General features: G+C 35.1%; 1 protein-coding gene across 6 annotated transcripts in view; it reads left to right on the forward strand.

Moving 5' to 3' along the window:
• LOC132553269 (rap1 GTPase-activating protein 1-like) overlaps positions 1–18,328 on the forward strand; it is a 196,864-nt gene that overhangs the window by 80,205 nt on the left and 98,331 nt on the right. The window contains exon 1 of one of the 6 annotated variants that reach the window (XM_060217506.1): positions 1,368–2,466. The exons of the other annotated variants lie outside the window; for them this stretch is intronic. Coding sequence (XP_060073489.1) covers positions 2,372–2,466 — 95 coding nt within the window. The 5' untranslated portion in view covers positions 1,368–2,371. Of the gene's footprint in view, positions 1–1,367; positions 2,467–18,328 lie in introns of those variants that run through there. 6 annotated transcript variants of the gene reach the window in all.

The raw sequence follows: 18,328 nt of genomic DNA on the forward strand, positions 1-18,328 counted from the left end.
TCAGGACCTGTGTGGAAAAAAGTCGGGACCTGTGTGGAAAAAGGTCGGAACCTGTGTGGAAAAAGGTGGGGACTGTGTGGAAAAAGATCGGGACAGGTGTGGAAAAAGGTCGGAACCTGTGTGGAAAAAGGTCGGGACCTGTGTGGAAAAAGGTCGGAACATATGTGGAAAAAGGTTGGGACTGTGTGGAAAAAGATCGGGACCTGTGTGGAAAAAGGTCGGGACCTGTGTGGAAAATAGTCCTTCACCAAAGATTTTCTGGTGTTGTGGATTCAAAGACATAAAACTCTTTCTCAAGCTATTTACTATATTGGAGAATTCTGTATTAGAAATGCTGGTTGTAATACTGGAATGTGTGATAAATTGAATGACCCAATATTCTGTTCTACTCACAAAATCAGAATCGACAAGTAAACATATTATCTCTGGAAGCATTGCTACAAGCCTGTGACACCAAGTAGGTCTCGTTGAGCCATCATGTGAAATAGGCCATATTTCATGTGTGGATGATAATTTCATAACGGTCCCCTTATTCCTTGAAACATTGTATCTATGTTTAATACACCAATGTTTTGCGGGAGTGTGTTTTAAATCTGTATGATATATTCCGTGTTTGTGTCTCTGTGGTATGAAGAAATATCATTTCTGTCAGATTCTACAGAACGAGTTCCATTACACAAATTATATTGCCACTGTTTTTGTGAGAATATGGAGAAGCTTTCGTTGAAGACGCTTTGGATATTGCATGTTTTTTGGCAGCTTTCTAATTATGGACAAGAATTGAAGGAGGCTTGTGGAATTTATGACCATTAAATTTTAGGATGACTGTGTGAAGTGTTGATTTTGCGGAATATTGACTTGGCCTCAGCTGTAGGAAAATCTCTGATATCAAGTCACTTTTATTGTTAGGACAGATATATTGTAAGGACACTTCTGCTGTCAGGGAACATGCTAAGTGGACCCTGTATTACAAGAACACCACTATTGTCAGGAAACCTCTGGGATCAGGACTCTTGTACTTTTAGGACTCCTGCACTGTCTGGAAACCTCTGTTATCAGGACAATTTAGTGTCAGGACACTTGCATTGTTAGGACTCCTGCACTATCTGGAAGCCTCTGTTATTAGGACTCTAGTGTTGTTAGGACACCTATGTAACAGGACACTTCTGGTGTTAGGACACCTCTGTTAAAAGGACGCTTCATTGTCAGGACACTTGTGTTGTTAGAACACCTATGTAACAGGACACTTGTGGTGTTAGGACACCTCTGTTATCAGGACACTTCATTGTTAGGACACTTGTGGTGTTAGGACACCTCTGTTATCAGGACGCTTCTATTGTCAGGACACTTGTGGTGTTAGGACACCTCTGTTATCAGGACGCTTCATTGTCAGGACACTTGTGTTGTTAGAACACCTATGTAACAGGACACTTGTGGTGTTAGGACACCTGTTAAAAGGACATTTCTGTTATTAAGACTCATGAGTTTGAAATACACTTCTATTGTTAAGACACCTGTGTTGGAAAGACACTTTAAATTATTACAACACCTGTGTTGACAGGACACTTCTATTACCAGAACACCTGTGTTGGAAGGACATTCCTAATATCAAAACACCTCACCTGTGTTGGAAGGACATTTTTATTATCGAGACACCTACCTATGTTGACAGGAATCTTCTCTTAACAAAGCACCTGTCTTCACAGGACACATTCCTTATCAAGATACCAGTGTTGGAAGGACATTTTTATTATTGAGACACCTGTGTTAGAAGGACACCTTACTGTTAGAACAACTTTGTAATCAGGATACCTCTATGATTAGGACACCTCCATTGTCAGTACATTTCTTTTTTTGTCAAAATGGGACATACTGTTAGAGCATCTAAATTATAAAGAAACCTTTATCATCATGACCATGTAAATATTGAGCTGTAAAAAGGAATGCTTTGTTCATGAGTTTCTGAAAAATGACTTTAAATTATCTCGGTGAAGGACAAGTTTTAAAACAGCACACAAAGAGATTTACTACATAATTACCAGAGGACGGTTTACAGGAGTGTCATCCAAACAGGAACGTGAAATTTCTGCTCTTTAAGAAATTTTAAGAAGTGTGTAAAACAAAATACTTGACTGTACAAATCTTGTGTGTAAAATGTCACCAGCTAAAATAGCTTGATCAGTTTTCTCCAATATAAAAAAGTGTGACAAATACTACCCAGAGGCAATGTCTGTTTCTGCCTCACAGAGAAGGAATTTAAACAGTGAGTGTTCAATGGTGCTGTGATGTCATTATGACAGCTGATAGAGTAAGTGTGTCAGGGCAGGTTGCCATGGATTAGGTGAAGATTCAGGGTGAATGTTATGTTTGAATGGGATTAGAATTCATCATGTCGAGGAAGTATGAAGTGAGGGACCATTCCAAGTACTGGAAATGTCTGTGCTGTTGGCATATTCAGCACAAGGAGTAAGTATCCTATGATCCCATGTGTCACTACCACCCCGTACATATCCCTCCCTCCTTCCCTCCTTCCCTCCCCAGGAAATTACACCTTTTAAGTAAGCATTGAAAGATGGCATACGTAGTAGCTGTACCTATATACCTATCCCGATCAAACCCTAACCCTTGCCATATCCCTATCCCAACTTACCCCACACCTTACTGCACTCCTATCGAAACATACCCCTACCCTTTATCACACTCCTGTCCTAACCCCTACCTCTACCCATTACTACACCCCCTGTCCTTACCTGCCCTCTACCCCTTACTACAACCCTATCATGACCTACCCTCCACCCCTTACTAAAACCCCTAACCTTACCTACCCCTACCTCTACCCCTTACTACAACCCTATCATAACCTACCCCTACCTCTACCCCTTACTACAACCCTTTCCTAACCTACCCACTACCCCTTACCACAGCCCCTATCCTTACCTTCACCCTATCCCTTACTACAATCCCTTTCCTAACCTACTCTTGCCCCACCCCTTACTCTGCCCTCAGTACCAGTCTTCCCACATTTATTATGATACCTTATCATACACTGCCTCTACCCTCACCCCACACTGCTACCCACCTCCTGTTTCTCTATCCTGTCCTATCATTTCCTTTCCCCACACCCTACCCTCATCATTGTTGCCCTACTTCTATTCCCTTTATCCATCCCCTACTCTTCTCCTCTTTCCTCAACCTCTATCCCCTTGCCCAACCTCCTACAACCACCACCACCCCTGTCTCCTACCCTAACCACCTCCTACCATCCCTAACCTTCACCCATTTTCCCTATTCCTTACCACCACCTCCCCCCCCCACTTCCTCATCTCCATCCCTATTCCCACACCTACCCTCATCTGAATTCCAAACCCCCTCCTTCAGTTTTCGTAGAATCTGTGCTGCATTATTTAACTATCATTGCCGGGATAGATTTATTTATTGTAATCAAACTACTGACATATTTACCATTGATGGTTTTAAACATCATTTTCCTGATAAATGTTTGTCATCAATACAAATAAGCAGAGAAAACAAACAGTGAGTAAGTTCTGATCTTGGTGTAGAATGAAGTGCCCTTCCTATCATTATCTGGCTGAGGATCAGTAACAGATGACTAGTGGTGATGGAAATTGTCTTTGACAGTTCCAATTATTGTTATCAAAATATACTTCAGTCTAATTATGTCTGTAGTGAAGAGACCTTTACTAACAGGACTGTTCCATATATCTATAGAAGTATAGCAATTTGATACAGTGATACAGAGATATTAGTAGATACAGGGCATAGATACAGTAATACAGTCAGTAAATACAGAGATACAGCATGTAGATACAGATATACAGCTAGTAGATACAGAGATACAGCTAGTAGACACAGTGATACAGAGACACAGTCAGTAAATACAGAGATACAGCATGTAGATACAGAGATACAGCTAGTAGATACAGAGATACAGCTAGTAGATACAGAGATACAGCTAGTTGATACAGAGATACAGCTAGTAGATACAGAGATACAGCTAGTAGACACAGTGATACAGAGATATTAGTCGATACAGGGCATAGATACAGTAATACAGTCAGTAAATACAGAGATACAGCATGTAGATACAGAGATACAGCATGTAGATACAGAGATACAGCTAGTAGATACAGAGATACAGCTAGTAGATACAGAGATACAGCTAGTAGACACAGTGATACAGAGATATTAGTCGATACAGGGCATAGATACAGTAATACAGTCAGTAAATACAGAGATACAGCATGTAGATACAGTAATACAGTCAGTAAATACAGAGATACAGCATGTAGATACAGTAATACAGTCAGTAAATACAGAGATACAGCATGTAGATACAGTAATACAGTCAGTAAATACAGAGATACAGCATGTAGATACAGAGATACAGCTAGTAGATACAGAGATACAGCTAGTAGATACAGAGATACAGCTAGTAGACACAGTGATACAGAGACACAGTTAGTTGATACAGAGATAGAGCTAGTAGATACAGAGATAGAGCTAGTAGATACAGAGATAGAGCTAGTAGATACAGAGATACAGCTGGTAGACACAGTGATACAGAGACACAGTTAGTTGATACAGAGATAGAGCTAGTAGATACAGAGATAGAGCTAGTAGATACAGAGATACAGCTAGTAGACAGCTAGTAGATACAGAGATACAGCTAGTAGACACAGTGATACAGAGACACAGTTAGTTGATACAGAGATAGAGCTAGTAGATACAGTGATACAGAGACACAGTTAGTTGATACAGAGATAGAGCTAGTAGATACAGAGATACAGCTAGTAGATACAGAGATACTGCTAATAGACACAGTGATACAGAGACACAGTTAGTTGATACAGAGATAGAGCTAGTAGAGAGCTAGTAGATACAGAGATAGAGCTAGTAGATACAGAGATACAGCTAGTTGATACAGAGATCTGGCTGGTAGATACAGTATACAGAGACACAGTTAGTTGATACAGAGATAGAGCTAGTAGATACAGTGATACAGAGACACAGTTAGTTGATACAGAGATAGAGCTAGTAGATACAGAGATACAGCTAGTAGATACAGAGATACAGCTAATAAACACAGTGATACAGAGACACAGTTAGTTGATACAGAGATAGAGCTAGTAGATACAGAGATAGAGCTAGCAGATACAGAGATAGAGCTAGTAGATACAGAGATACAGCTAGTTGATACAGAGATCTGGCTGGTAGATACAGTATACAGAGACACAGTAAATTGGTACCATCTGTAGTTTTTATCGTAGAGATATTTCCTTGCTGCAATAAAGTTGATATTTAACTTCCTGTGTTGAGCCTACCCTGAGGACACATACAGTATCACTTCTACACTGAAGAAAAAACACTGCTATGATTCATAACTTGTAGATCATATCACAAACAGGTGATTCGGTGAGCTTAGGGCCTATTCTTTACCCAAAACAAATATTTATCATGATGAACTGTTTTTTTTATTTCCTGACTCAGCTTGTCTGGGATATTCTGTACTAAATTGTCAGATATACATGTATTTGTCAATCAAAAGGGATAATGAGATGTTACTTTTCTACTTAATTGGCTTGACTTGGTCAATTACAGCTTTGATAAAAAACATCTTGGATGTTTGATTATTGAGTGATTTTGTATCGGTTTTCAATGATTCTCAAAAAGCCATATAATAAGGCTTATCAAAGTGAAGGATCTGTTAGTTGAACAGTGAAATAATTTTTCACTTTTTTGTTTGTTTATTTACTTTAAATATGACTACTCTTGGTCACCTCTAGGCACGTTTGTTTATTTACTTTAAATATGACTATTCTTGGTCACCTCTAGGCACGTTTGTTTATTTACTTTAAATATGACTATTCTTGGTCACCTCTAGGCACGTTTGTTTATTTACTTTAAATATGACTATTCTTGGTCACCTCTAGGCACGTTTGTTTATTTACTTTAAATATGACTATTCTTGGTCACCTCTAGGCACGTTTGTTTATTTACTTTAAATATGACTATTCTTGGTCACCTCTAGGCATCAGTAGAATAGGGTTAAAGTTCACATCTTTGATGCTTGCCATTTCGCTGATTATTTTCATGGATTGTGTTTTGACAAATTAAAAATTTGGCAATCTGGATGTAAAAGGACATTTGGTACAAATGCATCTCTTTATTTCATGGATTAAATATTTTATCCCCCTTTTACAAATATTTATATATTTTATATATGAAAACCTGGTGATGAATATTAGTTTAAAATGACAGTTTAATGAAATGCACATATTGACCTCAGCTGACCCCCAAGGGCTGTTGTGTGGGGCCAAAATTGTGTCAGATTGACTGAAATTTCAAAAATCTTCATCTCACTACCTAGATAATCAAATACTCATCATGGATTGAAGTTTCTTATAGCACTTAACAAAAATAAATAAAAAAAATTCATGACCTCAGGGTATCACCTTTTCCCTTGGGGAGGGGGGCAAAATTTACTATATTTTATATAGGAAAGTTACTTTTTTGAGCATGATTTGTTTATTTTCATTCACAAATAGTTCAAAGTGTGTTAGAATTAATTTGTATTACTCTAAGCTGACAGTTTGATGAAATGCACATATTGTCTTGACTGACCTTAAAGGGGTTGATGTGCCAAAAAAGGGTAAAATTGACTGAACTTTCGAAGATGTTCTGTTGATCCTTGATGGAAGATTTTATATCGGAAAATTCAAATCTGGAATGCTAAGCATAGTACAACAGTTAATGTATACACAATTCATTTGCATTATGTGTACAATATAATTTAAGTTGTATTGCTCTTTTTAACAAAATAATTTCTATGAAATGTTTCAATTAGCATTGTGGCTCAGGTGACCCTTATGGCCCTTGGGCCTCTAGTTCCATTTTAAAGACTTTTTTCCAATAAGCATGAGTCCCAAACAAGGTCAAGGTCACAGGAGTCAAATTTGTTAGCCAAAAGGCCCAGAAGTATAATATATATGTTCCTAGTATGGAGCATGACAAAGTTTGCAAAAAAAAAAAAAGACCTTGAACCATATTCATGGTCGTACAGGTTAAATTTGTCAAAACTTGTAAAAAATTTCTTATGGTAGACCAAAAGTCTGAAAAGCATATCTGATGGAAAGGTCAAGCAGATGAATTTTGAGAAAATTTTTTTTCAAAAATAAGAAATGACATTTGCGTATCATCCAGGTCATAATTTTCACTATTTAGAGTTAAGTGTGTGAAGCTTAAGTTTGTTTTAGAAATTGGTTTAAGTTTAATGTTTGTACCTAATTTGAATGACAATGATATATGTGTTTATTTTTTCATATGTTCACGGTGAAGATTTTTTTTTGAAGAGGGGTGTTTGGGGGGTGGGATGGCCTGTTCCCCCCCTCTTCACCCACTAAACTTGAATGATAAGAAGAAATTGAGGGCATAGAGAAAAAGGAGGTGTGGAAGAAAAAAGGAGAAATGTTGATAGTTATTGTGGGGTGAGATATGTAAACCATATGCTCCATAAATATTGATTATCAAGGAAAACATTAAAAAAAGAAAAAGTTCCCGCTGGCGTATCGCTATCTTAAGAACCATGACACCACTGGTATCACAACTGACACTTTTTTAAAGAAAGAAAGCTTAGAAAAAGTTTTTTTTTATCTGTAACCAGATATCCTGACTTAGAAGTGGCATATGACTCAACATATCCTGAGCTACCGTAGTTTGTGAGGCTATATACATGTATAATGATTCATTCACCAACATTTTGATCTTTAAGATATTTTTGTAGTATTTAAAGATTATTTTGAACAAATATACAATAAATGAATTAGAATTCTACAAGATTTCAATTTCAATATTATCAATGGAATGATTTGATATTTAGTAGACTGGTAGGTACCATTTTCCTGAAGTTTTCCAGTGTAGATCTGCACATTATGTTTTATAACTGTCATAATGTTTTTCATACTGAAATTGACACAGCTTCCCAGGAAATATTCATTTTGAGATATTTTGCCCTTAATGACCTTGAGACGTGAGGTTTAAGTATTTTCACTTTTCCCTATAGTATACAAATTAGGGGCTGTCCCCTGTTAATTTTTCAAATTGATAAAATGTGACAGGAGTTAAATGGAGAATTTCATGCTTGGTTTACAGTCAGCTGTAATTTCTCTCTACTTAAACCTCCAAATCCAAAACATTTGTCATTTAACATGTGTTCCATTTAGAGTTTATCAAATATATTAAAGTTTGAGATAATTTGTGGCATTTTAAACCTGGAAAATGTTAGATTTAAAAAAAGCATTGGAGGAGTAGAGGTTAAATGTTTTTAGTATTAGAGTCCTGGGGTATTTGATATTATGGTGTACTCTATGTAAGCAAACAGTAGTTATGGGGAAAAGAATGAAAATTAAAGTAACATGAGTTTTTTGAGTGAAGGTCATACAAATGATAGATAGTATTTTACAACTATAGGGTTCTTCCAGCTTAATTTCAGATTTTCGTGATTATTTTTGTAATTGTAAGAAAAAGATGATGGAGAAATGCAATTTTATGTTCAGAGTTTTCACATTGACTTAGAACTGGCAGAGTTATTTCCCTTCTTATATGTGGTTTCCACATTAAATTGACTAAATGTATGCACTGACATAGTTTGTATTCAAATCTTAAATAACACAGTACATCTAATGTGCTGAATACAATACAACCTCTGATGATTTCTTTTTTAATTTGAATGCAGGATGTTGATGAATTTTCCCAACAAGAGAGTACAAAAATACATTCTGGCAACCAATCTTGGTGCTGTTTTTAGGTCATTTGAGACAAAGTATCATGGTGACCTGCTGCAATAGCCTTTTGTCTGGTGGGGTCTGGTGTCTGTTGTGCATTTGTAAATTTTAAGCATTTTGGACTTCTTCTGAAAAACCGCTAAACTGATTTCAATGAAATTTTGCAGAAAACTTCCTGTCCAAACGTAAACAAAAATTGTAAATTATATGGTCCCCACTGGCCTTAGGGATGGGGCCAAGAAGGATCATATTGACTGAAATTTCAAAAATCATTTTCTTGATACCCAAATATGGTAGAATCAAATACTGTTCATTGATGAAAGGGTCTGAAGGTGGTTTATCAAAATTGTAAATTTAATGACACCAGAGGGAGTAATCTTTACTATAGTTTATATGGGAAAATTTCATTTTTGAATGTAGGTTGTTTATTTTCTACTGGAAATTGATCAGACTTGGTTAGAATTATTAGTATAAGATGACAGTTTGATATTTTATTCACACAGTAACTTTAACTGACCCTCAGGGGCTGATAGGCATGACCAGGAGGAACCAAATTGAATGAAATTTTTAAACATTTTCGTCTCAGTATTGTTATGGTAGAATCATGCTCTTTATGAATGGGAGGTTCGTAAGGTATGTAACATAATGATCCCAGGGACTCACATTTCCCCCTGGGCATGAATTGAAGATTTTATAGAGTTTATATATAATTTGTTTATTTTGAAATTGGAAATAGATCATACATGATTGGAATAGCTAATATAGGATAACATTTTTATGTTAAGCACATATTGTCCTTAGCTGACTTCAAATATGGCCAAAAAAAGGTTAAATGGACTGAAATTTCAAAGCCCTAAGAACTGTTGCCCCAATCCTTTTCAGTCTGTTTTGTTAACAGTGTCTTTGTGTTCTCAAGATATTTAAATGTTTAAAAATTGTTGTTTTTTTTTTCAAAAATAAATATCTTTTCAAATTGCTAATTGATGCAGAGTAAAATTAATTTGTTGTATACAAGTCTGTGGATATAAGTGTTGAGCAATAGAGATCTTTGAAAAGATTTAAAACCAAATTAAAGCTGGGAACTGTTTTGCATCCACTTAGAGGCTTACATAGGTAAAAAACTTAAAAGACAATCCTAAACTAACTTTATACTATGGCTATAGTCAAATGCCATTGGCTTTTGAAAAATAAAGTTCAAAAATGAAATGAAATCTTACATTTATAAGGTTTTTTTCTATAAAGGTGAGAATGAAAATTGTGTGGATGTGTGGCATTGCATAGAAAGTAGTAAGAGTTGCCTCCCTTTGAATGGCACTGACTTGATTATGCATGAAATATACTTCTGACCTCTAATCCAGGATTGTAAATCACATAATCTGTGTCTGTAAAGTAGTTGTGTGAAAAGTAAATACAGTTTCAGAATTATAACACACCAGAATTACAAGTTTTATTTTTCTTAGTATAGAAAGAAAATAAATAGAATGTGATGATTAAGAGATTTTGAATTGTGTATGATTAGCATTTTCAAAAATGAAGTTGGTGTTGAATTGATATTTGATCACCTTCCTCTGGACTACAATGAATTTGAATAGTCACCATGGCTACAAATTACTATTTCAAAAATTCACCACCTGAATTTTTTTTTATGTAAGTGTACTTAGGTATACATTTATATCTAAGTAGATAAATATTCATTTTAGTGAAGAATTTACATTTTGCACATTGTTAATTTTTTTTTTTGAAAAATGATATGTGATCACTTAAAGAACATTATAAAATGATGAAAAAGTTAATGTAAGGCTGGGGTCCCCATAGATATAGTTTTATGAAAGCATACTGGTTGTGATGATAATTGTAGTTACTGTCTCACACAAATTCAACCTCCTGTTGGTAGATTTATTGGAGGGAAATCTATTACAGATTTTTATATAAACTTTTCAAACTTATTGAAATTTAAATGCATTTAAGATGGATTTTATAATGTACATCAAATTTCAATGTTGTTTTTAAAGCATAAGTGAAATGAATCTATAATATGCATAATTAAGACATTGAAAACCAAAATCTTTTCCAATAATTTATTGTGTACTTTTAGCTTTAAGACGGCTGCTAAAGTTTGGTTCTGGTATATTTCAGGTAGACTTTGGCAGAACTAAAGTAAACTTTTGATAAAAAAAATTTAGTATGACTTATGGCTAAGGAGAATAAGGATAATTGTGTTGTTAAGTCTGTTCAACTTTTAAAAATTTTTAGGCAGATGTTCTATAACACATGACTTTTTACATTAGAGTGCACAGGGAGTCACGACTAGATATAGACAAAAATCTCATTGACCGTCTCAAGTAGGTACTTCCCGAGGATTACCAGTGGGATAGTGTTAAACATCTCTGGTAAAAGTTACCGGATTAAGTCTTTTAATCTCATTAGTCTTATAATCATCAAACAGGCCGAATTTAAGTCTGCTGTGAAAAGGCCCCGTTTTAATATATGTGGGCCTGTTACGACATCATCGCTGACTCACTAAGCCCAGTGAGAATTTTACTTCTCTGACCCCACGACTGAGCTAGGTTTACAAAATTAAAGCACCCTTTAGCTTTCATTTCCTTCATCACAATATTGAAAGAAAAAAAAATTCCTCTTAAAAAAATATTTTGTGATAACCTTGTTTCTGACTTTGACGCTATGTTCCTGATGTTTTTCAATGAAAGAAAGACTTCTGACCTCTTCATCTTTTTGCAATTTTAGGTAACTGAAAAAGGGATTTTTCATCTCTATGGCATCTACATGTAAAAAGTAAAAGAAAATAAAAATAATGTTATTAACAGTCCCTTTTAACCCTGCAGTATCACATTTTATGTTCGTACCTTTATAAGAACATGGACTACCCATTTACTAACAGAAAGACAATTCCATAATGTTCATTGAGGGATGTTAAGGTTTACCTTACTGTAAATCCTGTGAGAATTTGATTTTGTGATTATGACTATATATATAATCCAATAAAAAAGAAGATTAAAAGCCAAGTAATCCAATCAGAGAACAGATTACATGATTGACTCGAAATGTAGACAATGCTCGTCCAGATTTGTATGTTTAAGAGGTTAAAAGTAGTGTATGGTCTTTTAATGATATTTACAAATAAAGGTTTTGTTGAATATTCTGGATACTTACCTGGGAAGTTAAAATGTCTTACCTGTGGGAAAAAATTGAAAAAATTTTGGCCTGGCATAGGTAAGAAATTATTTGTTGAAATATGTCTTTGATTTATTAATATATGATGCAGCGATGTTGTATCTAGAGATTTTGAGGAAAAAATGTTATTTTGTTATTTCTCACCTTCATTTCAAGTTTTTGAAGTTGACGTACACTACATAAAATCAGCGAAAGTGAAACTCCTGTTAAAACATATGTTAAGCATGTAGCCAGGCAATTTTGATATGTACAAAGACAAAAATGAATAAGGAGTGAAAGGGGGCCACCCACTGCTCAGGGTCCAGGGGTGAAGTCCCTGGAGTAGATGGTTCGGGAAGCAAAGCCAACCAAAAGTGGAGAAGGAATTAGCAACTTCCTAAAGCTGAGAAGAAATTTGGACAATTTGGCAATTAAAGATATGCAGAATGATGTGTATGTAGCTGCATATTTGTATAAAGGTAGTTACGTTCCTGGATACGATAATAAAGCATAAAGTCATTCAAATACTTATTAATACAAGAATAGAAAATATTCAAAAAGGAGTTTTTAAAATTTGTGTAATTTTGAATTTTTCATTTGCTAGCTTGTGGAAGGGAGGCAATTCCTGATCCCTTCATTGTATGAGTGAGAAAGATTCCTGTCTTCTCACTTCTAGGCAGCTGTCATGATACCGATTTTAAGAATTTTTAAAGGGAGATAACTGTAATGTTAATTAAATAATTTGTAGATTTTGTGTGACAGTATTTCCACTAAAGATAAAATTCAAAGTTCACATTTCATTATCAGTTGAAAATGGCCATATGGTTTTAATTACAGAATTTTGCAATGATTATATAAAATTTATAGATGTTATTATCATGTGCTGATCAAACCACAATATAGTACAGCACCTTAATTTACCAATGTCAAGGGGTGAAACTCTCCTGTAACAGGTGGGACTGGCTACCTGGGGGCACCTCAACCAAAAACTTCCTGTGAAGTAGTGTCATGAGGAACAGCCCAGGTGTCAAATACAGACACTTGCCTGGGGTTATAGCTTATGAAAATCAATTGTTAGCTGAGAAAAAAATATCAGAATAACAGATATTTCAGGTTTGACAATATCATAATTATTTCTTAATTTGTATAGGAATAATTGGAAACAAGGAAAACTATTGTAATAAGTGAGATATTGTAATATTGTATACATCATATTAAGTGGGTTCCAATGTAATACGTAAGATGAAAATATTGATGATACAAAAGTCGAGATTTTGTAACAGAATGTCAATGAGATATCAATCTAGATCACAAACAGGTATAAGATTTTATTGTCACCTTATTTATCTGACGATAAGTGCAGGCCAGTGAGGTTGGCTTATTAAAGGACAAATTATGTAGTATTATATTTCTACAGAAAACTACAATCAATATCAGTGGGCTTATTACCAGACATGGACTTATCACCAAGCTGATAAATACTGTATACAATGAGAATTGGGTTTTGTAGACTTGCGGAAAACGATGCCAGATTAGCTTTAAGGTTAAATTTTGCCAGAGGAATTAGGTCACATCAGCTACATATTTAGGTCATCATCATCTCGGTAGAGAGTAGTTGGTCAGTCTTCTGTCCACTTCTTCTGTGATAGATGACCACAGCTGTCAATGTTACACTTCTTAATTAGTTCAACAGTATGGACAACCCTGGGGTTACTCCATAATCCAGAAAACAGAGGCTGTATCAGACACTACGCTCTCAGTGCAAGAAAGTTACGTTACTAAATCTGAATACTGCCTGAATCAGAGTAAACCATTTAACTTCCAGAACAAGAATATTTGGAGACATAAGATATTATTGGGAGTACAGATTTCCCTCTTATATACATAAATCACTTGTGTAGATGTTTCTAAAGAAAAACAAGTGAATACAACCACTATAAAATAAAAATTAGTGAAAAAAACTTGTTAAGTGAGGGAAAATCAGGCAGCAGCAAATGGCTTAGTTGATAGATCTTTGAACTAGACTACCTCAGGTGATGATCTGAAATATGTTGGCTTAATCACTAAACTTGGTATTTTGTGTTTCTTAGAAGCAATGTATATCACAGTGTCCTTTGTTATTGTGGTTGTTTTTTTAGGCAATGCACTTTACCCAAATAGCTTTTGGATAGCATGCAATGGGCCTTCCATATGTTGTTCAGGTAGGTAATTACCTGGAGACTTCACTGCAAAATGACTCAGACTGTTTTCATGGGGTGATGAAACAATTAACAAGCCAAATAATGAGCAAAGTGATCTGATAGCTGTAGAAGTTCTAATGTACATAGTGTACAAGATGGTAAGGAATTGACAAACTTTTTCAGCTGTACTATAATCCTGTGTACACAAAGGTATAAAAATAGTGTGACTAGATGGCAAACAGATTATTGACCAAAAAATATTTGAGATGGTAACGATGTTACCTGTAGTCATTTTGGCTAAGCTTTGTTTAATACTTAGTCATGGATGTATGGGAGTCAATGTCCCCTCTACCCCCCAGCCCCAACCCCCCTCCACCCCCATCCCTCCCAGTGTAGTACTATAACCCCACCCCCCATCCTCCCTGTGTAGTACTATGATATATCCAGGTGGCTTCCTCTCATACACAAGATACACAGTGCACTGCTCATTTGTCTGATAGGTTAACCATGTAGTCATCAAGAAGTCACATTCTAATCTCCTACTGGTTGTGTCGTAAGAACTTTGATGTCTAGTGACATTCACAACCTGAAGAAAATGTTTCGAAACGATCTGATAGCTATTTGATCCTTTTAAAACTTTCCTTGGATTCTTGAATAATGAGGGTATAAATTGTGGAAAGCAAGAAACGCTAGGAAATCAAAATGAAACTGAAAAACTAAATGAAGTAGAATTATATATGAGAGATGTATTAAGACAGTAACTTAAGCATTATTATATTTCAATTATCAGATTATCAATTTCATCTTCATATGTAGATTCTGAATGGGTGCTAAGATTTTAACAAGAAATACATTTTATGTAAGGCAAAATTTGAACTGATTAGTATTTGATGTCTGTGTTGAAGCTGGTCTATTTATTTCTGTCAAGATCATTTCTGTTAAAGTAGTACTTCAGTCCAGATTTACTGTCAAATTCTGCTGGAAGTCAAATTTCTGTCTAAACAGTTGTATGGTTAGGTTACATGTTTTCCAGCTCATTAACCCTTTCCATATCTAAGCCATTGTCTCACCGACCACCGTCAGTGTTCTGGCAATCCTAAAATCAAATTTCAAACTCCGCACTGGAAAAAAACTATATTATGAAATATAGATAAGTTGATGCCCTTAAAGCTTATTGTATAATGACCTTGATCACTATTGGAAACATCTGTCCAGGTATTGTGTCTGAAGCCAAGTATTGGATATGGAAATATCTTTTGTTATTTGAGCTACAGGTAAGGCATTTGGAGGTATCAATAATTAAATGAGGCGTAACTATCCAGAGATAGGATTGAAAATAATATCTGTGCTGAGATGACTAATATGCTTCGTACTTAAAGTGGATGAATTTTATTGACAAACATTATGTTTGTGAATAAATTACTAATATGGCTTCGATTTCCATTGTTATTTTTTTTTAACCTTACATCTGCTTGAATGGCAACCCTCTCGCAAAACCAATGACGCTCAGCGAAATTATAAAACATTATCCCTTCTTAACTTGATAGCCTGGTCTAGACCTGAGGATAGATGATGCCATTTAAACTTGTTAGGGGTGTGTGTGTGAATACCTTTGTCATGAAACTGGAATGGCACCTGTCCACAAAGGTGGATATTGGTAATAAGGAAAGGCTGGATTATCCTTGCTATTAATCTGTGTAATTATGCTGTGTATGTTTGGGAGTGCCAATGACCTGTAGACTAATTTGTTGGAGAAATAAAAACCTTATTCTTTATTAGTCTGACAAAATTGTATCAACAAGCAAACAGGGTTTCATAATTGGAAAAAAAACTAAAATTTATGCTGGTTACATACAAAAAGTGATCAGTTTTTTGAATTGGCTCGGTAATATTGGAAATTATTACACCTCAGAAATTCTGATAATTATGATTATGTATGAGCAGATTTTAAAATGACATTCACCTTTTAATGGAGAGGAATTTTACATGTAATGTTGTATACCAGTATTGATAAAGCTCCGACAGTTAGATTATTCTAGGATGATACACGATTTGTCAGACTGTGTATAATTAAAGCTCCAATACATTACATAGTGTCTGGTAACCTTTCTAAGGATGCGACTATTCCAATATGGTAATCGCTGTGTGATAAGTGGAATTTTCAGTTGGAACTACAATCTGGCTTGGTGTTGACTTTATGACTAAAGTGTTTGTCGCTGGTATATTATTGGACATCAGTCATCTATTGCCAAACAACGGAGAATTATTCAGACACTTGTGTTTTATATTGGTGTCGGCATCAACAGGTAGGATTAACACTATTGTCAACAATTCTTTATGCATGAGAAATTTTAGATTTACCCTGGGTTTGATATCCATATAATTAATTAGCAAGTTTTAAGTTAAATATGAAGTTTTTAGATTCAAAACAATTTCTTTAAGTTGGAATTTTTAAAAATTGCTTTAATTTTTGAAGCTATGAAGGGATATAATTGAAAACAGATATGTGTATAGGCTTGGTGAGATTTTGATTTAGAATTTTTTTATGTCAGATGCAAAAAACTTGAAATTGAAAACAAATTATTCATTACTAATCGTTTTTGTTTTTTTAATGTTTTCTTGAATCATCAACTTGTATAGATTATACATTGTGTTTCTTGTTAGAGTTTTATACCATAGGTACAATGGACATAGGCAATCCTAGACTGCTGAAGAATGTTTCCAATATTTAATAATTTTTTTCCTCGGCACTTTTCGACAGTGAAACATTCTGAAATACCACAAAGCAGAGTATGAACCACTTCAAAATAATATTCAGAATTCTTTTTTTCCCAAAAAATTGATGACATATGGCAGCAGCTCAGAACATATGGGAAAGAATGACCATTAAGACACGGGTCCTGAGGGCGAAATCTGTTGCTGGACCATATAGCAATGTACTTGCTAGACTAGGTTAGCTGTTTGTATGTTTTTTTAATGTGACCTTTAAAATGAAGTTTGACCTATAACAGGGGTTAAGAAAACAGTTGAAATGCTCACTGTGTTAAGTTCATGTATAATTTTTTGTGAGGAAGTTTTATTTGTGCAAAACTGTCAAAAAGGATTTACATGTCAAGTGAAACTGATAAAGGTGGTGAGAAAATTTGTACATAATATAAAAATTCAACTAACATTAACAAAAAAAGAAAGAGAAAGATTCTAAACCATTGTTATGTAGGAGAAAAATAACTCTAAAACATTGAGTTTTGTAGGAAAGAATCAGCCACACTTTTTGAGGACAACCGTTGGGAGAAAAAATATTGGGTCACCAACATGATATATTTCAATTTGTGTGACAAAATAGGCAGCTCAAAATATTGTAGTTTTGGCTGGGATCCACTCCTTAACATTGTGTTTTGTTGGAGGGGATACTTTGAATACCAAGTTTAGTGGGAGGGGCACTCCAAAACACCAAGTTTAATATAAGTGGCTGTAATGAACAAAAAGATAATACAGACATCCATTTTGTCAGCATGTTCGTTCTCTCCGTGATCCCCCTGTTTGATCCAGGTCAGGGAAGATGAGTTGGACAAGTATTTACCTAATTCTAAAGGGAGGTGGTAATTACTGGCATGTGTCGGCCATTTATTTATAATTCTTGGCCTGGCGTGCCATCATTAAGTGGAATCGGTAGACATGGGTACCATAATTACCTGACATGGGCGAGACACTTCAGCATACATTTCCCCCATGTGTTTTGACCTTCTACCAAAAAACATGAAAGTTATTAACAGGAAAAGATACAAAGTGGAAGGCTCAGTGGGTAGCTCAGAATGTAATGACAGACTGGTAAAGTTTTCCTTAGAAGATGCAACAGCACAGAAGGAATCTTCATGGGTTTAGACTTTCATGCAATTTAACCCCATGGCATCACAATTTGGATTGCAGAAAATTTGATTATTGCAGAAAAAGGAATTTTCAATACACATTGCTTTATGAATATGACCTGGACCATGAAAGAAACTTCCAGAAAAGTGGCTACTTAATCCGAAAGATAGACTTTATAGTCTGGAAATTGGATTTCCAATAAGCGTTTTCTGATCAGTGCCTGGAGCAATATATTTAGCTTTCTGTACTGTAAGTATATTTGCAAGAAAATTGGTTGCCATGAAAATATGAACATCATGAAGGTTTTAT

The sequence above is a fragment of the Ylistrum balloti genome, unplaced genomic scaffold (assembly GCF_031769215.1).
Source record: "Ylistrum balloti isolate Yb309-2 unplaced genomic scaffold, AGI_CSIRO_Ybal_v1 Utg370312, whole genome shotgun sequence".
Lineage (NCBI taxonomy): Eukaryota > Metazoa > Mollusca > Bivalvia > Pectinida > Pectinidae > Ylistrum > Ylistrum balloti.